Source organism: Tenrec ecaudatus, chromosome 8, assembly GCF_050624435.1.
Source record: "Tenrec ecaudatus isolate mTenEca1 chromosome 8, mTenEca1.hap1, whole genome shotgun sequence".
Classification (NCBI taxonomy): domain Eukaryota; kingdom Metazoa; phylum Chordata; class Mammalia; order Afrosoricida; family Tenrecidae; genus Tenrec; species Tenrec ecaudatus.
Window position 1 is genome coordinate 5,090,293 of NC_134537.1, and position 25,669 is coordinate 5,115,961.

The 25,669-nt window shown below is 41.1% G+C and overlaps 1 protein-coding gene across 3 annotated transcripts in view; it reads left to right on the forward strand.

Annotated features, from left to right (window-relative positions):
- The first annotated feature begins 752 nt into the window (after window positions 1–752).
- The window catches only part of TSC22D2 (TSC22 domain family member 2), a 50,136-nt gene continuing 25,219 nt past the window's right edge, over window positions 753–25,669 (forward strand). Inside the window, exons 1-2 of one of the 3 annotated variants that reach the window (XM_075555931.1) lie at window positions 758–3,383; window positions 15,959–16,030. In XM_075555931.1, coding sequence (XP_075412046.1) covers window positions 1,786–3,383; window positions 15,959–16,030 — 1,670 coding nt within the window. In that variant the 5' untranslated portion in view covers window positions 758–1,785. Of the gene's footprint in view, window positions 3,384–15,958; window positions 16,031–25,669 lie in introns of all 3 variants that reach the window. The other 2 variants (XR_012785703.1, XM_075555932.1) reach the window with 2 other exon arrangements.

The window sequence follows — 25,669 nt, forward strand, 5'->3', positions numbered from 1 at the left end:
TAGCGCAGTAGGTTCTGCATTTTCGGAGCCCACAAGCTGATTTCGTGCTGAAAGTAAAAACAGTCTCCAGAGTTTAAATGAACTGTACAATACTGAGATCAGCAACTCCAGGAAAATTAGGAATATGTTGGTAACCCCTAACCTTTTCTCAAACTGACCTCACCCTGGGCAAGGAAACCATTCCCTGATGCCATTATTGGAGCAAACTTCTGGCGGAGAGATCATTTTTCTGACTCAATTTGGCTTGCATCTTCTTTTTCGTTAATCATCCCCACTTCTTTCAACATTCAGTCTTCGGACTGCAGGGTCAACATTTATCTTTAGGAGAAGGCTTAAGGATTCGATTGCTCTTGCCGGCTTCCTCTTTCTCCCCACTCAATCCCAGCCCCCATTCCTATGGCCCTGGTTTCACTGAGATTTTGCTAAATATTACACGGCACATGACCTCCAAGGTTCCGGTGTCTCGGAACAGGCTGACAAAAAAAATATTCGCTCAGAGCCTTGGGGAGATGCTCCAAGTCTTGGAATTAAAAATAGCTCCAGCTCTTCGACACTTATAGAACCTTCTATGCAAACATTAAAATTTTTTTTCCTTGAATAAAGAAACCTCTCCCCTTTTTAACCTTAAGCCCCGCCCCCTCCCCCTAGCATCCACGCGAAACGCTGCTGGAAACCGGAGGGGCGGGGCGGTGACGTCACGACGTCGCGCGTCGGGGAACGGCGGCAGCTGCGGCGCCGGCGGTGGCTGCGGCAGCGGCGGCATTTTAGTCGGCAGCGGCGGCGGGGCCGGCGGGGCTAGCTGCTCCTCCCAGCATCCTTGGCGCGGCCATTTCAGCCCCATCTTGGTCGAGGGGAGGGAGCTGCAGCCGCCCGCTTCAGCAGTTTGAATTTCAGTTTCTCCAGGGTTTGCGAGCCGAGAGCACCGGGGACAGGGGCGAAGAAGACACCGCCGCTACCTCACACAACCGAGGCACCTCCGCTCGCTGGCCCGTGGTCCGCCGCCGCCCCTCACTCCAGAGCCGCGAGGGAAGGCCAGGACTGCCGCCCGCGGGGGTGGCTCCCCCTCTGAGGGGAGGACCGCGCCGGGCCCGCTCTCCCCTATCTGGAGCGGGTTTCCGCCTGGGACAGTCAACATGTCTCTGGGGCTGAGCTCCGGCTAGAGCCGCGCAGGGAGGGCCGCAGCCCCCACCGCCCGCTCTCGGAGCTTCCGTCAGCTCCCGGCCGGCGGCTCCGGGCGGAATCCGGAATCCCGGGCTCGGGACTCGCCACTCCTCCCCCTCCGCTACGCGTCGGAGAGCCCGGAGCTGACGCCGGCACCGGCCTGAGGAGCCGGAGCGGGGCAGCACCGCCCCTCACGCCGCCGCCGCCGCCCCTTCGCCCTCCCACTCCCACCCCCAGCCAAGGCCTGCTGACCGCGCCGAGCGCCGAGCTGGACTGACCCAGGCGCCCGGGACGCGGGGGCAGGAAGCCACCGGCCCGCCCCTAGGCTCGCGCTCTCGCCGCCACTGAGGGGACTGAGTCGCGGCGCAAAGGAAGGCGGAGCCGCCGCCGGAGGGAGCCGGGGGCCGGCCCGGAGAGACAGACATTGCGAAGGAAACGGGGGAGGAGGATGCCTCAGCGGGCGGCCGGCGGCCGGAGCAGCCCGTGACTGTTGGCGACGGGCGGAGACCCCAGCGCGGCCGCGGCCTCGGACTTTGTCTTTCGGGGCCGGCGCTCGGCCCTGCCCGGCTTCCGGCGGGCTCCCAGAGGAGCGAGCGCGCCGCGGCGCCCGGCACCTCGCTCACCATGTCTAAGATGCCGGCCAAGAAGAAAAGCTGCTTCCAGATTACCAGTGTCACCACGGCCCAGGTGGCCACCAGCATCACCGAGGACACCGAGAGCCTGGACGACCCCGACGAGTCCCGGACGGAAGACGTCTCCTCGGAGATCTTCGACGTTTCCCGCACCACGGATTACGGCCCCGAGGAGGTCTGCGAGCGCAGCTCCTCCGAAGAGACGCTCAACAACGTCGGGGAGGCGGGGACGCCCGGGACCGTCTCGCCCAACCTGCTCTTGGACGGGCAGCTGGCGGCCGCCGCGGCTGCGCCCCCCAACGGAGGGGGAGCCGTTTCGGCGCGGAGCGTGGGGGCCCCGGGCGGCCCTTCGGCCGCGGGCCCGCCCCCCGGGCCGGGGCCCGCCGCGCCGTCGCAGCCTCCCGCCACCTGTAGTTCGCGTTTCCGCGTGATCAAGCTGGACCACGGCAGCGGGGAGCCGTACCGGCGCGGCCGGTGGACGTGCATGGAGTACTACGAGCGCGACGCGGACAGCAGCGTCCTGACCCGCTCGGGGGACTGCATCCGACACAGCAGCACCTTCGACCAGCCCGCGGAGCGGGACAGCGGCCTGGGCGCCACCGGGGGGTCGGTGGTGGTGGTGGTGGCCGCCGTGCAGGGGACGCACGGGGCCGACTCCGGGACTGACAGCCCCTTGTCTGCGGTGTCACAGCTGCCCCCGGCGGAGAAAGCCAGCCAGCCCGCGCCCGCCCCACCGCCCAGTTTTGGGGTCGGGCAGCCGCCGCTGCTTCCACCCGTAGGTGGGGCTCTGGCTCCGAGCGGCGCGCTGCCCCCGCCTTTCCCCGCGGGCGCTGCGCCAAGGATGGCGACCCCACAGCCCGGTGCGGCCCCCGCGGCGGGGCCCAGCGGCCCGGCGCTGCCGCCGGCGAACGTGGTCCTGGCGCCTCCGGGCACCTCAGCGCCGCAGCAGTTTGCGTACCCGCAGCCTCCCATGGCGCCGGCGCACTTGCTGCCCGGCCAGCCCGCTGGCCCGAGCGACTACCTGCAGCAGCACGTGGCCGGCCTGCCGCCGCCCGGGCCCGCGCCCGCCGGCGCCCCTGCCGCCAGCCTTCCGGTGGGCGCGTCCTCCCAGGCCGCCGAAGCCGGGGCCCCCGGCCCGCAGGTGGGCGGCGGCGCTGCGGCGGCGCTCGTGCCTGGCGGGCCTCTGGCCGCGGTGCCCGGAGTCCCAAACGTGCCTGCAGCTGCGCCCGCGCCCAGCGGGCCCGGTGTGCCCACCGCTTCTGTTACTATGCCAAATGCCCCCGCGCCGCTGAGCGCCGGCCTGGGCCCGCACGCCGGCCCCCCCAGCGCCCCGCCGAGCCTCCCGCCCGCCGAGCCCGGCCCGGGCCAGTTCCAGTCTCCGCCTGCAGCCGCGTCCGGACAAGTGGACGACACCCGAAGAAAATCCGAGCCCCTACCTCAGCCGCCGCTCGCCCTCCTTGCTGACCACAAGCCTGCCGTGAAGCCGCCCGTCGCCGACGCGCTGGCCAACCCCCTGCAGCTCACCCCCATGAACAGTCTGGCCACCTCCGTGTTCAGCATAGCCATCCCCGTGGACGGCGATGACGACAGGTATGGACGGATCGCTTTTCAGTGCTTGCTAAAGATGCTGGGCCACACTGGGGGCTTGGGGATATCCAGATCCCCCCTCCACCCACACCCACCCCTCCCAGATTTCAGCCCCTTCACAAAATCGAGTGTGTGGTTATTAAACTTGGCAAATGTACCCGTTTCAGATTGGTGAGGTACAGATGGGTAGGAGAGAATCGGCTTGTCACAATTGAAAAAACGACAGGGGGGGGGTGACGGCTCAAACATTGCTTACTCAAAAAGATGGTTTTTACTTACTCCTCAAAATTTAGAGCTAGTAGGTTCTGCTCCCCAAGACTGCTTCTTTTGGAGATCACACTGGAGCCTTGGTGGCACTTTGCTGTTTTTGTCAGTGAGCAAAGAGCCCGAGACTGGAAATTACTTTAAAAAGTTTCCCATTCTGGAAAGCCAGGCAAGCCTTAGAAAAACTACCCTGCGAGGAACCTGATCCAGTGTGTCTGGAAGGACTGGGCGAGAGAGTGATGAAGTGGCAGATCCAACGTGGAAGAAGGGCATGTGGCTGGGAGCCTTTGCAAGGGTGGAGAAGGTCAGCCTTTCCAGTGACTTCTCTGGTTGGTTGATTTTTTTTTTTTTTAAGCTACCAAGTGTTTTGGACAGATGTTCTGATCTTCCATTTTTCTCTTTGCTCTGGAAAGGGAAGCATGAAAACAGACTTCACGGTAGTGAAAACTGTGGAGTAATTTCAATAAATGCCAATAATCAACTCCGTCTAGGTACGGGATGAGCTCAGTGGTTCATGGAAAATTGGTGTATTGTCAAACCAATTCCACCACAGTCAATTTTGCTTCTGGCTTAATCTAATGGGAATTTTTAAGAAAAATTGGCATATATTATGTAAGCAAATGTTTAAAACTGCGTTTGGTACAAAGCTTTAAAATGACTTTTAAAAATTACAGAGAAAGTTTCAGACACTTTACAGACATTTAGTTGCTGGGTTTTTGTTTTGAGAGAGGTTAATTTTAGATATGGTGATGAAAGGTCAAAGCTATTTTTATGGATTTCTAGAATAACTGGTATGTAGAAAAATATAGTGAGCTCTATTAAAACCTTTTCTGGTTCTTTAAAGTTTTTTCACTTGCTCTACTGTAAAATGTTGGTTTGAAATGCTCACTGCAATTCATCTCTGCCTTTCCAAAATTTGTTTGGTTGTTTTGGTTTGTGTTTTTTTTTTTTATAAGTGACTTCTTTATGGAAGTCTTTCTACCATTTAAGAACAATTAGAAAACCACGAGTCCATAAGTGAGGTAACTAGTCACTGAGATTGTTTATATGAATGAGACGACTAAGTAAAGAAACTGATTCCACAAGCTAGTCTCAGAAGAAACCCTCACTTCTTTTGTAGTCCCCTTCATACTTCACCTTTCCCACACAGGGGCATGCTCTAAATGTAGATTTAGGTTAGAATGTCACTTAACCTAGCTACCCGAAGCCAGTTTTGGAGGGATGGTTTGGCAAATAACCATTTGTTTATAACCTCCCTGCCTCCTATGCACTGCCTCCATCTCTCAGCCAGAAGTGATGGCTGCCTTCCCTACATGCATACATACCCATGAGTGAAAACTATTTTCCCTTCCCATCTCTCTATTTACAGTATATGTAATTATTTTTCCCCAGAACTTTCATCTGAAATGACAGGAACCAGAAAGATCTGTTGACACATGGAAACTCTGGGCTGTAGTCTTCAGGACTTGACCTCAGAATTGCATTTATTTCTCCTCTTTATTAAAAAGAGTTAATAATTTCAAGAATTTAATCTCCAAACGTGATTACTTGAACCATAGATACTACTGTATCAGTGTTCATATTGCAACCATTATTTCAGGGCAGGGGTTTGGAGGTGTGTGCAGGTCCTTGATGCTCCTCCGCCCCCGGTCTAAAATCTGTGTCTCATCAAATGTGCCTTCCTAATCTCTTTATTGTATTTGCTGGTTTTTAACATATGCTAGTTTTCTAAAATGTAATCTTAACACATTTGACTGTTTTGTCATTGGACCAACACACCTGGTGAAGGAATAAATCCATTAAATAAAAGTAGTCTTTAGAACAAAAAACACCCAACAGCCTTTAAAGTTTTATGTTTGTACTTAAATAACACACTTCTCTAGGCATTTTAATTGCAGAGGTGAATTCTGGCTAAAGGGGTTTGGGGTAGGCTTCTAATACGAAAATCCTACTTCATTTTACTTGCAGTTATTCAAATGTAAAACTGAGGTGAGAAGTCTTGAATAATTTCTGGCATAAACTTTATAATTCAGTTGACAAAGTGCAGGTTCTATGGAAATAGGAAATAATGGTTGTTTATAAATAATTGCTTTAAGTCTTTTAAAAAGTAATTATTAGTGGTAAGTTTATTTGGGAAGGAATATGGGCGATTGACAAAAAAGGTATTGAGGTTGTTAAAGTTGATAGAGAAAATTATCTTGTGAATAATTTGCATTTATTAAAAAGTTAATAATTTCAAGAATTTCATCTGCAAATACCTTTAAAATGGCTGATGGTCATGTTACAAAGTAAGAAAATGTCTTAAAGCTCTTTTCTGTTAGCATCACTATTGACCTTATCTTATTAATGACCATAATATTTATATGATAACATTCTAGCCATTCTGTGAAAAGGCAGGCTATGGACAAGTCATACTCTTAAAATTGATTTTGTGTAAACTGAATTATGTAATGATAGTTGAAAATAATACAGCTCCCAGAAAAAATGGGTACTCATTGGGTGAACATTACAAAATTTATTTAACACATTCCTTTTCTGTAGGTGGGGGGGGGGGTGCACACCATTAATGTCCTTTTTGGAAAAGGAACAGTGCTGATCTTTTTCCATAGATAGCTGACCAGTGTGAACTCTGTAGCCTGCATTCCAGGAACTCTAATGAATGGCAGCAATTGTGAACTGTCAACTGCAGTTCACAATTGTTGAAACCTGATTGTAAGGATCCCTTAGAGGCACATATCTTTACACCTTGTTAATGGTTTTGTGTAGTTTGTTAATGACTACTGATGAAGTATTATAGATTGTGAATGTTAAGTGGCATATCCTGGTACATGTTAATGCAAGCCTATATTTTTTTACATGTGATGTACATGTCACATGTAGTTCTGTTCATGTTTTTGTCTTTTGAAGTTTAAAGGAAGGATTGTGCAGATTATGCCAGGAGCTGGAAAGGAATGTTTCAGACATTCTTCTAACTTTACTATTAAATCTATAAGGATGTAGCACTGTTGTATGAAAGTCTTAGTGTAATAGTCTTTAGAAATGAAACCTCTTTATTTGAATATGTATTTCTTGGGAACTTCCATTTTTTATTGAATTATGGAGGTAATTTTGTCCTTCCAACATTATAATTAATCTAAATTAAACACTACCTACCATTTTGTGGGTATCTAAGCCTTTGAGTGTGCTATTACTGAGAATTCTCATAGCACTGATTGGGAAATAGTGAAACATGTTAACTGTGTATGAATCTGGTACTTAGACTTTTGGAAGGGAGCTTAGTCTTTCTCTCTACCAGAAAAGATTGGAAGCTGGCATGGCCTCTCCTGTTCTCCAGTAACAAAGAGCAACCCCATCTATCTATCACTTTGGTCATAAAACCAGAGTGAGTCTCATTCCTAGTAGAGGGATGGCTAATAGTGGGTTGTAGTAAAGGATCTTGACTTTATGAAAAGTCAGGGATTGGAGAAGAGGTGACTGGCTGACAGCTCAAACAGAAGAAAACACAGAAGACATGAAATGTGATTTCAGAAGGAATATGAGCACTTCTTAAAGAAGAGTGGTCTATTTCCTCTGTTTTGGACTAGTACATTTCCTTTGTTGAATAATATTTACTATTTAATTGTATTACTGTTTATGGAGAAGAAGAGACATTACAAAAGCAGTACCTCTCTAGCTAAATGCAACTGCCTGCCAGGCAGATTTTCAATTTTAAAAATCTTAATGATTAGTTATCATAATTTTAAGTGAATTAAATTTCAGCTATACTGCTCTGGATTGCTTGCTTAATTTCAGATTTAAAGGCCCCATAAGACATAAACATTTTATTTCTTTCTACTTAAGATAATTTTTAAAACTAACTATGTAGATCAATGAGTTAAAATACTTTTCATTGTTCACCTGGACTATGCTAAAGTTTCTGGGTTTTTTTTTAAACATTGAGTCAATTCTGACTCGTGGGACCCTATAGGACAGGATTGAATTTGCTCCTGTGTTTTTCTGAGACTGTAAAGCCACATCTTTCTCCCATGGAGCGGCTTCGAAGTGCTGACTTGTATCATGCAGCCCAGCATGTAACCATTACACCACCAAGGCTCTGTGCAATTAGTAAAAGTCTTGCTAATTTGCAATAATCAGAGGAGGTTGGTCAAAAAGTGAAGTATGAATGTTAAGTTACTTCATTTAAAGCCTCTTCCCAGAAGCTTTCACTAAAATTTGGCTATAGAATATTGCTGGAATATTAGAACATTATAAAGGAGAGACTTTGTATTTAATCATATTAGTTATATGTAATAGTGTATTTTTAAATTGTTTTTGTAATATTTTGGACTGTGACTCTGCATTATTTACTATAACGAGTAGTTTAATCTGGGAATACTCAAGAGAAAGCCCACTAGTTTCTAGGGTAGAATTAGAATCCTGTTTTAACCAAGTAGTTTTGTATGCTAAACCAAAACAAATTCTTGCTTTGTGTAAGGTCTACTTGGCCTTGGAAACAAAACAAAAATGGAGAGGGGGACTCCAGCAAATAAATTAAACATGTTTCAATTTGTATTAATTTTACGAGTGTCAGATAGCAGGGTTGAATATTGAATATGCCTGGACCGAAACCCAACTGCTCCATACAGTTGTCGAGCTAGTTACTTAGCCTTCTCGGCCTTTTGCTCCCATTCAAAAAAAGAAGAGGATCGCTCTAGGAGAGTTTGAGAGGATTGAATAGAAGTAGGCAAGTGCTTTGTGAACAACCCATAATGATAAAGGCCAATCTGTAGAGCAGTCATATAAACTAGACAATTGTGTATGGCTCTGTGCTTATATAATTTCATTTGATTTTTTTTTTTAAGAAAAAGGGAAGAAATTTTATTGGAGCCTGTACAGGAAACCCTCACGGGGCCCAGCATCCCCTACTGTGTAGGCATGCCCAGCAAAGGGTCATACTATTCACTGTACCCCCATGTCCCAGAGGGACTCCCCTTGAGCAGATTCCCAAAACCCCAGTTCTGCCTGGGGGTGTGTCATTTGATCTTGTCAACAATGTGTGAGGAAAGGGTTTTCCTCATTTCTATGGAGTCATAATATAATAGGAAATATATCAAATATGTTATCCTGGCTCTTCTACAACCTACCTTCCTTTAATTAAGTTCTTTAACTTCCTATATTTCCTCATTGGAAAAATTAGAATGAGACTTAATCAGCTGCCTCCGTCTCTGTGAGTCCATACACTAGAAATGCTGCATGGGGAGAGCAGCTATCTTTACCTTAAACCTTTCTCTTGCTAACACTCCTTTTCCTACCACCAGAGAATTAGTGACAAAATGAAGTTTTCAATGAGGTTGAATTCTCAAGAAAATATTTTAATGTCACTCAACTTTCTTTGTGCTTTCTAAGAGGTAAGAAATAAACTAACTTGCCATCTGAGATTTCCCACTATCTGAAAATGATTATCACATGTGAATTGTCTGATGGATTTGTGATGGAGAATAAGGTGTTGGTGGGAATATATGGGACATCAATTGAGACTGAGGTGGGAGATAGTGGTAGACTGACTTGTTTAATTTAAACATTGATGTATTACATAAAAGGTATCAAGTTTATACAGTTCAGAATATACCAAAGAGAAAATTGAAATGCTTCTCATCTCAGTTCTCTAGTCACCAGTTGCTATCTTCAGAAATAAACTATTGTCACTTGCATTCTTTTGAGAGTAACCAACTACTGTAGGTCACTGATGGGAAAAAGGGGGGATGGGTTTCCCCGCAGAGGGAGAGGACAGTTTATATGACTATGTGAAGATTACGTATAAGTCAGACTTGGGAAGTGATGTAATTAATCTTGATAGGAACCAGAGTCAAGGACTTAAGTGTCATGATAGTAAGGAACTTAGGTTTTATTTAAAGTTTATGATTACTGGTAGAGGTGGGGTTTTGTCTTTAATTTTTGTTAATTAAAACAATACACCGATTCCTCATTTACTGACATGGCTAGGTTCTAGAGATCAGGTAGTTCTGCAAAAATTGATGTCATGCAAAAATGGAGGATAACTACATCAGATCACAAAATAAGGGATGAACTACATGCTCTTTTTCATAAATGCCACATTACACTATTGCCCAACTGCCAAACAATTGAGAATTGTGACCAAGCCAGAGGACATACATCCTTAACATCAAAGCCTTGCACCTCTGGGTTCTTTATTGCCAGCTGGGCATCATTAATGAGGAAATAGCGTCTTTAATGCAAACCATTAATGTAAAATAGCAAGATAGTAGATATTTCCCTGTTGTAAATATGAAATACTAGATAACACAATCGTCTCTGAGCTATAGATGTATGTCTCCTGGAATCATTCCTTTGTCCTTTCCAACGATTATTGACTTTTAATTAAGATTTTGTGATAAAGTTGTGTGTATGGATGAAGTAGGGGGAGTAGCATGGTCCCAGAAGCCTCAGTACTCTTTCAATGGAATGTACTAAATAGTGTAGTGTATCTAGCTCTAAGCTTAAATATTGTTTCCTTAAGTACTGGTCTTTGCCTCAATGTTACCTCCATGATGAGATATTTAGAATTTATTAAGATGCTTAACCAAAAATTGACTTTCTCATGGCATAATGTAGAAACTATAATCCTATATTAAACATACAAACGAGACATAACTCTGTAGGGCTCTGTGTTTATATAATTTCATTTGATCTTTTCAACAATGTGTAAGGAAAGGTTTCCTCCTCTTTTCAATGGATTAAGGAAACTAAAGCTCTGAAAATTCGAGTCACACAGCTTTTAAGTGGCAAAACATAGATCCAGACTTAGGCCTCTCCCAATCCAATCCCCAGCACTCATGAATATTCCCAGAGTTACAAGTTTTGATTCTTTACGTGGCAGATTTTAAAATGGGAGAAAGAGAAGTCTATGGTGGCCACTGATCTATTGGATGTTTTGATCTTTGCTCTTTGTGTTTCCTGATTTCTTTGAGAGGTCCCTGAGGTTGATTTTGACGTAGATAAGAGAGGGCGCTCACTGAGTTTTAGGACTTCCTTTAAAGTCCTGATTTTGGTAGCTTAATTTCATGTCTCTGTGTGTTTTCCTTCCTTGCACTATTTAAGTACCCTATAAAGATAGCACCTTCAAAATGGACATGCCTTAAAGCTACTTTGATGTGCTTCTTTCAGGTACTTGAAAATTTACATGATAAACTACATATTCTATATAGAAAGTCAGGGAGAAGAGAATTTTTTTTCCCCATTAGTTTTGAAAAACATCTATCAATAGGGAGATCACATTTTCACTTAGGGAGCCAAAATAAATTTTGAATAAACCACACTTAAATCTTCCTAAGCCATACTTTGTTGGCTTTATAGTTTGGTGTAGGTGGTTTTAGTGATACCACAAATACATTGTTAGAAAACTTGCTTTTAGAGTTTATCTCTTAGAAGATAATCTGTGGTCAAAACTGCATAAAATTAAAGCATTTTTAAGTTAACAGGGTGATGTCTTCAGGTTTCAAGTATGATAGTCTTGAAATGATCCCTAATAGAGGTTTTCCCTCAGCTCTTAAATTTTTTCAAGTGTTTTGCCATTCTGAAGAGAAGAGTTTTAATAATCAAATCCAGCAATATGAGGGTAAATTATACATATATAAATAATATATATTATATATATATTGCTACTTAGGCTCCAGTTCAGGCATGCTAGAAATTATTCCAAACAGAAACGTATTTAAATGTGGCGGCAGACAAACTCCTTCAGTAATGCACTTGTCTTTCAGAAAGGCCCAATCGCGGCCATCTACTGAACTAGTTAAATTCAAGTCAGATCAGCTCAGAAAGTTTGGCTATAGTTGGGTTATACTGGGTTGGTGGGGTTATTTTAGAGAGATAATATTGTTAACTTTCTTAAAAGTAAAAGGGTTTATTAGAATGAAGCTAAAGGAGTATTAAAAATTGCATTGGTGAGAAAAAGCCAGGAAACTGTACCAAGAAATCCCCACCCCCAATCACTGCAAATATGCTTGCTCACTTTCAGGGCTGTCCTGTGAGAATTTGTTGGGAAACCATACCTCCTCTACTCTACAGCCCTAATCTTGCCCCTTCAGATTTATTTTTGTTTCCAAAACTCAAAGACTTCTTAAAAGGAACATACCGTAAATGCTTGAATATAAGCTAACCCAAGTATAAGCCGAGGTACCTAATTATTACCTGGGAAACTAGAAAAGCTGATTGACTCGAGTATAAGCCTAGGGTGGAAAATGCAGAAGCTATTGGTGAGTTTCAGTAATCAAAACAAATGAAAATAAAATTACTAAAAATTGAGACATCAGTGGGGTAATGTATTTAAATATTTATTTTAAATAAAAAACAAAAGGGCAAGTCATTTAACATTAGTAAACCATCACAGTGGGTGGAAAATAGGTTCAATAAAAACAGTTAAGGTATCAACAATGCTGCGTTAAGAGTACTATTCCCTAAGCTCAATCAGCAACCAAGCTAAAATGTAGAGTTAAAATCCTTCAAAACTGTATTCCTCATCATCATCTGTATCCCAGTGCCAGAGCTTCAGCTGGTGTGAGGTCATCATAGACGCTGTCCTCACTGAGATTGCCGTTATCACCATCACTGCTGTCATACAAAGTGCAGTCTTCACTCATCCATAGCATTGCTAATACTACATTTCTGGAAGGCACATCGCACCATGTTTTCTGGAATGTCTTCCCATGCATCTTGAACCCACTTTGCTATTAACTCTTAAGTCAGGCTTCATGAGATTTCCTCCTTTTGTTAGTTGGGCTTGACCAGATGATACCCATTCATGCCACTGACCTGTGTATAAGCCGAACCTCAGTTTTTCAGCACGTTTTTTGTGCTGAAAAACTCAGCTTATACAGGAGTATATACGGTAATTTAAGTCCAAAGGCTGCTGTTTTGATGTATAAGTTGACTAGCCCAGACTTCTGGAAAGTTAAACTCAGAAACTCAAACTCACTGCTGGAGAATCAATTCTGATGTCTGTTAACACTGTAGAACGGTAAAACCTGTAGCTTTGGGTTTCTGAGACTAAATCTTCACAGGAGCAGAAAGTGTCATCTTTATCCTGCCTAGTGGCTATTGGGTTAAAACTACTGATCCTGTGATTAGCAACCCAGTGTGGAAGCCACTAGGCTTCCACAGATACAGATACCATCTTCAGACCTACATAAAAACTGGTTCATTGAAAGGTTCAGTGATTTTGTAGCATTACTTTTGATTTTCATATTTTACTCATTTATGAATGGAGTTCTCCCTCTGCCCATCAAAGTTCTTGATCAGCCTAGGATTCACAAACTTAACTCTTTTCATTTCAATCAGTGTTTTGATCTAATTCATGTTGCTATTTGCTGAAAATCCCTTAGCTTATGGATAACATCTTTGTTGAGGTATTCCAGAAACCAAAAATTTCCTCTATTCTTGCAATAAACCTAAAGCCGTATCTTTAGATTCTAGACTATATAAATTTTTACACAGTTCATAGTGTATAAATCTATATGGCCTTTTATCTTGGAGATAGATATATATCATAATTTTTATTGCCATCTCTTAGAACTGTTCTGACGCATTCTAAAAATTCTAGATTCCTTTGCATCACAGGTTCTTTTCACACCAAAATTTATTACTAACTGAAACTAAGTTTCTTTCACTTCTATATTGCTATTTATTCTCAGGATAAGGATTTCTCTAATAGTCTATGCTGAAGAAATACTGGAATTTTTTAACTTAAGTGATCTGGCTTCATGTAAGACCATTTTATTTTGGGCATGATTTTGATCTATAATTAAATCACATGGTTATCCCTGCCCCCCCTCTCCCACCCCCCAAAGTCCCTGGAGATCTGAAGTTTGTCTTTCTGAAGCTGTTAAAGAATGTCATCCTTAAAATTATATTAAAGTTATATATTAAAATTATATTAAAGTTGACTCCTGTCAACTTTAATAAATTTTTAATTCCAAATTTTGAGAGTTATTCCAGGTTGACTCTATTCTTTTGTGCAACCTTCCTCTCAATTCCATTTTTTTTTAAAATCAGAGGCCTCTAAATAGACCTCTTTAGATTGCAAACTGGTTTCTATGTGGTCTTGGGCCACAGGGTTTCCCAGATTGTAAACCTTAAGGGAGCGGAGCATACCACCACATCTTTGTCCTGAGGTGCCGCAACAGTGCCAGAAGGGCTCATTAAGGCCCTAGGGGGGCCTGGATTAGTTTTTTAAATCACGATGGAGTTTGCAGCTAATTCATTTGGTTTGAAGATTCTCCTTTGAATGTGGCACACTGATTTCTAATACAGTGGTAGGCAGGCCTAATAAATATATCTTGAAAGAATTCAAGCTGTTAATATCAACAGTAGTTAGCAGCCTAAGAAGTTTTACCTGCTACAAACCGAACTCAACTGTCATTGAGTCGATGGCCAACTCATTGTGACCTTGTAAGACAGGGTAGAACAGCTCCTGTGAATTATGGAGTCTTTTTGAGACTGACTATAGGAGTAGAGAGCCCCATTTTTCTCCCGGGGAGTTTTTACCTGCCTGCCTTGTGGGATTACAGAACTACTACACTACCAGAGCTCCTCTCCTGTTACTTAGAATCCTTCATATTTTTTTGGACATCCATGCACTACTGGTTAAAATTTAAAATGCATCCTAAAAAATTCTTTAAAGATTCAATAGATACCAAAACTTAATGAACTTTTTTTAATTAATGAATTTTAATCTTGAGTTTTTAAACTTATCAAATCATGACAAATCACTTATTGATGGTTGATACTTGATTGCTATTTTTGTAGGAAATGTTCTTAAAATATTAATAGGACAGAAACTTGCTTTCAACATTTATTAGGGACCTTATTTGCAATGCTGTATGTGAACTTCATTTTGATAGTGAAATAATATTTGTCACTTATTGAGTATTGGCTGTATACTGAAACAGAAAAAACTCACTACCATCGAGTCAATGCCAACTCATAGCGACCCTATAGAACAGGATAGAACTGCTGCCCTGTGTTTCAGAGACTGTTAACTCTTCCAAGAGTAGCTTTCTCCTGAGGACTTGCTAGGCTGGTGGTTTTGAACTGCCAACCTTGGCAGTTAGCCCAACTTTATACTAGGCCTTTAAATTTATATGTATTCTTAATTACTTAACCATCCTTTAATATCACTATTTCACAGGTAGAGAGACTAGAGAAGTTAAACTTTAACTCTCCTATATGCTTACCATCATGCATTAAGAGCATAAACTCTGAGAGCAATATGCCACTGACTAGCTCTTATTTCATCAGGCAAGTTACTTCTCTCCGATTATTAGTTCTCTGACTAATCTGTGAGATGAAAATAATAACACCTAACTCTTAAAAGAAGCTATTGTGAGAATTGAGTTTTAAAATAATGCACTTAAAACATGTATCTCTTGGTACATTATAAGCACTTACATCCTTAAGGAGCAGCTACTGCTGCTACTACTGCAACATAGGTCAAGACTTCTCTCAGTAAAAGTTAGAAGTTTTTGGTTGTTCCCTAATTAGTAACAAACTGGGGTGGAAAGTATTGTGAATATATGCTGAAGTGAGAGTAGAATAGTCTCCTGAGAAGCCAATGAATCATACGTATTGTGAGCTTAACCAGATGAGCCCATCAGTTAGGATTCTATGGTGATAACCCGAGGGAATGTAAGAGCCCTTTGGAATGTCTCCTGCTTTCTCTGGTAGAAATAGTTGATTATTCCTTAAAGGAGCACTGTACTAATTAATAGGATACTGCCATTACAATTGCAGCCCATGGGCGGAGGGAGGCAAATCTAGAGAAACCCCTTCCTTTTTTTTCTTCTCAATGGATTCTGAAAATGGAAATTGGTGTCACAATCCAATGAAGGACCCTTTATTGTTCACTTGAAGCTTGTCTCTCGTAACAGATAAAAGTATTTAGATTATGAAATCATACCTTATTTTACATAACCATTGTACTTTCAAAAATTGCTAAACATGTATAGAGGTTTATAAAAGTTTCTGGTATAATAGGATAAGAACCAGGCACATTCATATGAGCGTACATACGCAAACAATCAGATTTAAATTCATTTAAATTTTTTCTGTATTCTTTCAGAATTGTACTAAACTGTTGTCACAGTTGGCTGGATTTTGAATAGTTTTAAAAATTCTTGCAAAATGCTTAAGCAAGTTCATTTAAAATTAAAGTAATTACACTGTATTAGAAATAGAAAATCTCCCATCTTTTAACTTGAAAATAGTGATTTTACTGTACATTCTCAACCTCATTTCCATTTGATTCTTGGATCTCACAGGAATCCTTCAACTGCTTTCTACCAGGCTTTCCATTTGAACACCTTTCAGGAATCAAAGAACCTCTGGGATAGGTATGAATACTTACATATAGAATGCATACATGCAAAAGTGTATGCATGAATTGCTTTGCACTGTACTTGGTTTCTCATCATTAAAACGGATCTTTATGTGTTACTTTAGGGGAGGGAAGACTTTGTGATCTCTAACATGGAACAAAGCAGCAACATAAACCAAAAGTGTAATCTATATTTTATATAGCATATAAGTTGTAAATATACTTTTCTTTTTACCACATTTTCATACTTTTAAGTATACTTAAGGATTTACATATTTTGTTAAATTGTATGATATGAAAGACCCACATACTCATGTTTATTTTAGTGTAAAATTTTGTTCTAAAGAAAATGATCTACAATTTTTAAATTACCTGTGCTATTTTATATAATTCTTCTATAAAAGCCTTAGTGACAAAATGAAATGTTATCTCAAAAGAAATTTGAGGAAGGATAAGACTATAAAACTAAGGTCATTTTCAAAGTGGTCATTTTAAAATTCTTGGTGAAAAAATTAACATCAAATTTGTTTGCTGGAGATCTAGATTAATCGTTTGTAACCATGAAAATCATTTCCTTTCTAACATATATGTTACTAGATTTTATTTTTGACATTTTGATATATAGGAAAAAGTCTTGGAGTATATTTATGGCAAGACATTGGTTTATCTTTCTGCTAAAAACACATTTTAAGTGTTAATGCTCTGTTCAATAATTTATTTTGCCAAATATTTATTAGCACTCCACCATTCTGTTTTAATTACGAGAAGCTGATCACAAACAATCTTTTTAAAAATTCACACAAAGCTTTGTTAGATTCTTTAGATTCTGCCTGGCCAACGCACTTGTATTTTCTGGCATAGTTTTGGGTAACACTCGTGGACTCAATTTAATCTCTTTTATTAGAGCAGACTGTTATTACTAAATGCATGTACATGTCATACTAAGACATGATTTATATTGCCTAGAAATGCTGGCATTATTATACTTGATATGCTTGTGTTTGTTTGTGAAATTTTCTAACAAGCTGTCTTTCGGTGATGTGTTCCGTACTTAACCAAAAATATTTTAATGTAGTTACTTTAAAGCAAGAGATTTTAAAGTGTGTGTAGTCTCATTGATTTAAAATTAAATATCATGTTTACTCAAACAACAAATGTATAATTTTCAAACTGCAGAGCCCCCGTGCATTGTCATAAGCACGTTATTCCAGTGTTGTTGACTTGGGTTTTTTGAAAAAAATTTTACAAGCAGCAGGAATGTTTTTATAGTATCTTTAAGACTAAGGTGAATTGTGATCGGTGATCAAAGACATTGGTGCAAATTAGAAAAAAAAAAGAGTATGGAAGGCAGGCTCAGCATAACTTAATACATTAAGATACTGTTTTCAGATTCACCTTTTGAGCAGATGAGCAATCATGTATTGGTTTTGCTTTTTTTACACCTCCAAGTAAAAACTACAGTCAGAAGACGACTGTGATGATTATGTCACTGGGGATTCCTACTGATAGCATCTCCATTTGATGTAGACCAGTGATGACTTCACATTGTTTCCAGTTGATAGCACGTGATTTATGGGCAGGCGTCAGTGGGCTCAAGGTTCTGATCAATGACTTTAAAAGCAACAGGGACAGAAACAGCTATCAGCTTAAATTAATATAAACATAGCTTCAATTGTTTATTTTGATTAGCAGGAACTACTCCCAAACTCAGTGCATGGCTTAGACCTTTAGTATTGTGGGTGGGGGGGCGCAACTGCCGTCTCAATTAACAGTTTCTTTTTTTTTTCCTTTCCTTTTTAAATCATTTTTTGGGGCCTCATACAACTCTTATCACAATCCATATGTCAAGCACATTTGTACATTTTTACCATCATCATTCTCAAAACATTTTCTTTCTACTCGAACCCGTGGTATCAGCCCCCTTCCCTCACAAACCCTTGATAATTTAGAAATTATTATTATTTTGCTATGTCTTATACTCTCTGAAGTCTCCCTTAGAAGAATTAATACCAGACTAGTCCCCAGAAGTTTACCGACCTACCCAAGGAGATTACAGATGTCCTAAGTGTACAACTCTCTCAAGATGCTTTTCAGCTCCATTTTACCTTCACTCCTCCCATGAGTATATTTCTTCATGTCCCTGGGTTTTGTGATTCACTGCAATATCCCACAGAAACTCATAAAGCTTGCAGAAAGTGTTTCTCTTGATGGTGGATACTGTTCAGTCCCAAATCCAACGGTCAGGTAGACACAACCAAATGCAGTGTCCAGAGCCAGAAGCCAAAAAAGTTTCGAAAGTCACAGCAGGTTGTCTTAACGTCTACCCTAGCTCAGTCTAGAAAGAGGTATGGCTTTCCAGGTAAAATGATTCTAGTTAGAACTTTCAAAGATGCCCCAAGGAAACAAAGGGTGTGGCTTGGTACACTCCTCTACTAAGGTCAGGTCTTAATCCCACCCTGATCAGTTCCATTAGTAAAGTAGAGAATGCTTCCAAAATGGAACTACAGCCACAAGTATTTCTATATCGAGTCCAGAATTGAATTATGTTACATAAGGACATCAAATCAATTCCAACTCATACCAACACTAGATAGTGTTTCCAAGGCTGAATCTTTCTCCCATGGAGCTGTTTGTAGTATTGAACTACCAAGCTTGGAGTTATTAGTCCAGCACTTATTCAAAAATGCCACCAGAGAAGGCTACCACATACCTTTATAAGTATCAGCAACAGTATTTTTGCACTCTGAGGTAAATGAAGTCAAAATTCATTTCTGGAAATGACATTGAGATATTTCAATAGATGCTTGGCCTCCCTATGCCAAACCTTTCTAAAACATAAACTTCTTCATTTTCACATGTTGTTATGAATAGGCTTCAAAAAGTTCTGATATTCCATGATCTTTTAATTCCATTCTCCATGTACTTTTTGAGGCTCCCTCATATGTTTGTGGTGTGCTATTTGTGGAAAAAATACAGTATTCCTCATTGAAAATACAAATTAAGGTGAATCAGCATGAAGGTTTAATCATTCAAATGTTTTGCCCAATGTACAGTATGTGTCTTTGAGATAATTTAGAAATGTAATAAGATAGTAGCTTTTACCCAAATGTATGATAATTTATCAGATGGTTAACTTCTAAGTCCCTCGTTTCCTCTCCATTTAAAATTAGCAAGTTGAGGAACTTTCACCAACTTGTCTACCTCTGCCTGTATTTAGTATTCTCTTCTTCCATTGATAATCGTGCTTTATTCTGTTATTCTCCTAAAATTGAGACTATTCGGAAGCCTTCCTTTCTCTTTTTCCTGTGTCATCATTTATTTTCTGTATTCTCTAATTGCCACTTGTTGAGTCCTCATGAAGTCAAATTAGCTGACACTATCTTCAAATGTAAGCACAGATTAGACTGGTAGATCAAAAATAATTCAAGCTTTTCTTAGGCAAGCCCAAACTTTTTACTATGGACTGTTTATTAAAATGAGTAATGCTACTTCTGTAGTTAACTTTCTAGTTTTTTAAAATCATTTTATTGGGGGCTCTTACTACTCTGATCACAACCCATACTTCCATCCATTGTGTCAAGCACATTTGTACATTTGTTGCCATCATCATCCTCAAAACATTTTCTTTCTACTTGAGCCCTTGGTTTCAGCTCCTCATTTTTCCCCCTCCCTCACAAACCCTTGATAAATTTCAAATTATAATTATTATTTTTTCAAGTCTTATACTGTCTGATGTCTCCCTTCCCCCACTTTCGACTTTCTAGATGTTTTTGTAGCAATAGTCTGCCTTGTGTGTTTGAGATCAGTAACTTTTAAAATTTGTTGGCATTTCCCCTCAGTATAAAGACTGACTTTCCAAATTTAGTTCTTCACATTGCTTTCTTAAAACCAAAAGCTTTAGTTTAGAACTCTATCCTGATGATCAAAAGGGAGCAGGCTCTCATTTGGGACCCCTTTGCCTGCAGGAAATTCAGGGTAAGAGTTCAGAGCAAACCATTTCTACCGCTTAATAAGTATCAGCCCAGTAATGTGTAAAGGAGTACTAGAGAGAAGGAACTTTTTAGGTAGACTAAAGGAAGAATTTGGATCCCTTGTGAGAGTTTAACCCCATAGACAAGTATTTGAGTGTTTCTGCTATAATGAAGAAAGTGCATCAATGTAGTTAACCAGGATGGGTAAATTATGCCCGGTGCCCGATCTCCTAAATTTGTTCTTTCCATGGTAGCACCACTACAGAGAAAAATGATAAAGGAAAGAAATACACGTGGACTAGTAACTTGAAAAAATGTCTAAATGAATTTATTGTGCTTTTTAATATCTTATTTCCTTTTAAGATATTTTAAAACTGAATATTTGCTTATATTTTACATAAAGTTTTAAAGGTACTAGATTTTAAAAGTGCGCTTATCTAAATAATATCAAGTATTCCTAATGTTACTTTAGTATTTACTGTCATTGTCCCCTGTTAAATTTCAGTATTGAATATAGAGTATATCATATCTAAGCTTTCTATATATAGTACATTCTATGAGGTACCAGACATTTTGTTTTGCTCTTCTCTGACAAGTTTATGTCTGTCATTGATTCCCACAGTAAGATTCAGGTTTCAGAATTTGAGTAAGCTCATTTTTGAATGTTGATCCATATTAGGTATTAGAGGAAGTTTTGTTAAGAATAGTTTTTATTAGAAAAGTGCCATTCTTGAATATGCAGCTCAGATTATATACACCTAGGTAACCATTACACAGTTTGAAGACACAGTATTGTAACTCCCTGTTATGACCTCTTTATTTGCCCCCGTCTAGTCACCCCCACATACCCCGATCTTGCTTTCTGATACTTACAGTCATTGAGTCAATGCTGACTCATAGCAACCCTATAGGTAGGATAGAATTACCACTGTGATTTTTGAGACTGTAACTCTTTGTTTTTTGGAGGGTTTTTTTTTTTTTTTGAGACTATAACTCTTTACGGGACTCGAAATCCCTTTCTCCTGCAGAGAGACTGGCGGTCTTGAACTGCTGACCTTGAAATCAGCAGCCCAACATGTAACCACTGTGCCACCAATGCCTCTTTCACTCACTGTTTATGCTAATGGTTAAATGTACCCTCCTAATAATTATATTGTAAGTATCCTGGGGATTTAACTCAAACTATTTTATAAACGTCCCAAATATATTTTTAAATAATTTATTTCTTGTTCCTACGTAAAGGAACCCTGGTGGTGACTCCGTAAATGCTCAGCTGCTAACTTGAAAGTGATGTGGTGAACCCATCTGGAAACTTCTTGGGAGAATTGACCTGAGATCTCCTTCTATAGAGATTACAGCTTTGGAGACTCCAGGACAGGCCTGGCTGGAAGCTGGGACTCTGCCCTCTAGTACCGCAGTGTCTCCGAATTGACTTGATGGCAGTAGCAGCAACCTACCTGATTTAATTTGACCTATTCTGGTTATATGATCCATGAAACTGAAAGAAAGGCTTTCTTTTTTTAACTTAGAAATTTATATTTCACAATCATTTTAGACTTAAAGCTGCAAAAATAATGCTGAGGGTTTCTGTTTATTGTTCACCCAGCTTCTGCTAATGTTAACATCTTACACAACCATAGTACCATGTTTTAAAACGTTTTATTGTAAATAGGTGAAGGTTTACAGAATTTGTCACCATTTTAAAATCAGTAATTCATATACTTTCTGATTCATCTCATCCATTGCAATCCCCACAATGTACCATCACTTATCCTGCTTCCTCTTTGTGTTTCCTGTTTCCATTCCTCTTTCCTAACCCTCTGACCTTTGTCCTTGGGCAAATGCTGCCCCTTGGATCTGAAATGGTTGATGATTCTAATGCAGAAGTGAGTTCTGTTCCAAACCTGAAGGGTAAGGCCCAGGCAATCTCTTACCTGACCAGTAAACCTGGCCTCTTATGATTTTATGTTCTGTTCCACATTTACCCTTCTGAAGTCCAGGACCTTCTAAGTGATCCTTTTCAGAGCAGTTGGTAGTGGTGGCCAGGTACTATCTAGTTCTTGTCTGAGGGTTGTGGAGGCTGATGTTTGCGTGGTCCATTGGGTCATTGAACTATTTCCATGTATGTTTTGATTTTTATCACTCTTCTTTACTCTAGGAAGGGAGAGACCAATATGAGCACCCAGATAGCTGCTCCCAAGCTTTTAAGAGCCCAGGCACTAATGTGGAACACTGTGTTGTAAACTTTGTGGTGCCAGTTGGCCTTGGTATCCAACCGAGACTACAGTACAGTTTTTAAAACAAATTTCAAAAACCAACTCAAACTCATTGTTACTGAGTCAATTCCAACTCACAGCAACCCTATAGGACAGGATAGAACTGCCTCTGTGGGTTTCCTAGACTAATTCTTTACAGAAGTAAAAAGTCTTGTCTTTGTCTCTCAGCAACTGGCGTATTTGAACTACTGACACTTTGGTGTAGTTGTAGCCAGGTACTATGTAGTTTTTCTGGTCTGAGGCTTTGTGGAGACTCATGCATACATGGTCAATTCATTGGACTAATTATTTCTACATGTGTGCCACCATACCACCAGGGCTCTTGATAAATAAGCGTTAGCACAATACTATTAACTAAACTACAGGCCTTATTTGAATTCCACAAACTTTCCTGTAAAATTGGGTTTTCTGCTAATTCCCTTTTTCTGTTCCAGGGACCCACATGCCTTCAGTCATGCCCCCAATGCCCATCTGTAACAGAATTGTTTCTTTATTGAGCATATTTGAAAAAGGGTCAAGTTTGTGACTAACCTACAACGACACACAGTGGATGGAAATGATAAAATTGCAGGAAACGTTCTGCTTTTATGGGCCCATGCAAACATCACACACTGAGACATTCAAGAAGCAAGCTTCTGACCTATTCACCCTCATTCAGTAGTCCAAAAATGTTGCTTTTGGTGGTATTTTTAGATTTGTGTAGTAACATTGTTAGAAGTCATGGATGTTTGGTGGTACCCAAGTCATTGAAAAACTAGGTAAAACTGTTTGTTCCCTGGCAGTTTGCAGCCACGCCAGAGAGCAGTGGAATTCTTGGTAGCGCCTTCATACCCTGCTCTCAGGTACATCGTGATGGAAAAGGACACTAGAGAGAGCTGCAGGCAAAGCTTCCACAGGCCAACCACAGGCTGGTCCCTTAGATTTGTGCGTTCCTAGGCCCTACAGTGTCCTCCTCATGTGAAGCCAAATGCCAAGACAGTGCAGGTTCAGGCACTCATTTCCATGGCCCCCAGGAAGCCCTTAAGTGACCAGTTGAACCTCTCTGGGCCATCTGTGGGTGTGAGAGATTCAAATGAACCATGAGTAGCCAACCAGCAGACTGGAATCTATGTGGCTAAGTATACCTATCTTGCCCTCCTGAGTAGTCTCTGCAGCAAACTTGAGCACTGTTTTAGTTGAGCCAGCCTAAGGACTATTTGGGAGCAGAAAAAGTGGTATACACTTGCATTGGAGAAAGTGATTTGCAGAGCAGGGAGGGAGTCTTAAATGGGAGAGGGACTGGACTGCCTTAGACATTCAAGGGCAGACTTAAGCCGCCATGTTAATAGGCTCCAAGATGACTTAACATTAAATCATTGGAAAGGGTGAGGATTAAAACTAGCAACATATTAAAAAAAAGTTGTATAGTGTGCTTATGTAAATATGCAAGTTTCACACACACAATATGCAGGAACATACTATGTGTATGTTGTGCATGTAACAATACTATACATACATGGATAATAAAACCTGGGTGGTAGTTGACAGCATCTTAAAAAAACAGAACCAAGCAAAAAAGTACAATAGTGAATTTGATACTCAAAAGTACTTAAAGGTCATGTTCTCTTGAAGTAAAAAATGAGAGAACAAACTGTATACAATAAGAAGTTCCAACTGTCTGTTGCATGTAGTGAAGTAGGTCATTGGGGTTTTAATGAAAGCTGACAGGCCACATAAAAACTACTTGACGTTTATGCCTAGGGTGTTCCAAATACACTCTCTAGCAACATGTATATGTCTCAGTATAGACATTTAACATTTGAGGCTTTTTCTATAGGTATTTTAGGTGGTCCTCTGAGAGGTCACCTTTCCCAGCCAGGAGACGAAACCCTTTGTGTTGATAGATCCGAATGAAAATAAGGAGTAATGTCAAAGAAAAATTCCTTGATTCAATGGAATTTTGACTGTCTTCCATAAGTAAGTCACTGGAAAGGAGCAGGTTAAAGTTCAATACCTGATTTTAAACTTTATGCACTTTATTGCCTCTCAAGTGTAACTTGAAGAATTGGGTAAGCCTTCATTGAGAGATGACTTTTTAAGTTAGAACTTGTAAACTGGATAGAATATGCTCGTGCACATGAGACTGAAGGAAATGGCATACCAATGGAAGGAAATTACTGTGACCCACTTGTGAAAGTACAGGATATATGTGATGATCATAAAGATTAAATCTGATTGGTGTCTACAATTTGAAAATAACAGGGAACAGAGGTTGAATTAGAAGCCAGCCAGAGTTTGAGTGATACTGGAGAGTTAAGCCAGAAGTAGACAATGGAGATGAGGAATGGAGTGGTGTTCAGAAGGTAGGGATTACTAGTTGGGCTGCAGTAGTTCAAGCCCAGCAACTGCTCCACCAGAGAAAGTTGAGACTTCTCCTCACATAAAGATTTACAGCCCCAGAAACCCAAAGGGGCAATTGCCCTATAAGGTCACTAAGGATTTGGGTGGGTTTTGTTGTTGGTTAGTTGGTTTGGTTTGTTTTATTGGATAGAGAAGAAGCAATTGAACTTATCTCCAGAATGCCACATAATTGAGAAAGAAGGGTGATGCAGTTTTGAAGTATTAATGAACAGGTTGTTTTTTAATCATTTTATTGGGGGCCCCTACAACCCTTCTCACAATCCATACATCCATCCATTGTGGCAAGCACATTTGTTGCTGTTATCATTCTCAAAACATTTTCTTTCTACTTGAGCCCCTCCCCACTCCCTCTCCTTCAAGAACCCTTGATAATTTATGAATTATTATTATTTTGTCCTGTCTTACACTGTCCGATGTCTCCTTTCAACCACTTTTCGAACAGCTCTTTTTTGGAAGAAGAAAATGGTGTTGAGCTGGAGCTCATAGGAAGCCAGGTTGAAATAGAGTGTAGCTACAGATCTGCAGTTTTATTTATTCATTTTTTCATGATATCAAAGTAGCACATTATCATTCAGGATCAGAAATAATACAGAATATAAGTCTTCAATAGGAACAGCATAATCTTAGCACTGCTGGAAATACATCTCTCTGGTACTCAGTCTTTTGGCTTCTTGTTCTCCGTTATCTTTTAAAAAGTGTTAATAAGTTTTAGCTCTGCTGATAAAGAACCAGATCACTCCCCCTGCCCCGATGTGCAGTTCAGTAGAGCAGTTAGAGTAGAAGCCATTGAAGATGGTTTGTTTGTTTTTTACAGTTCAGATTTTGGAAAGGCCTGAGGATGCTAAGGGGAGAGAAGGAAGGGTAAAGGTGTCAATCAAGCCCCAGGGCCTCGGGTTGATAACCGCTACATTTTTGGAGTAAGAGAAAGTCTCAAGGAAATGAGGCAGTCAGAACATTCTGAGAATGGTATCACCTAACCAAAGAAAAGGGGCAATGTTGAACTATTTT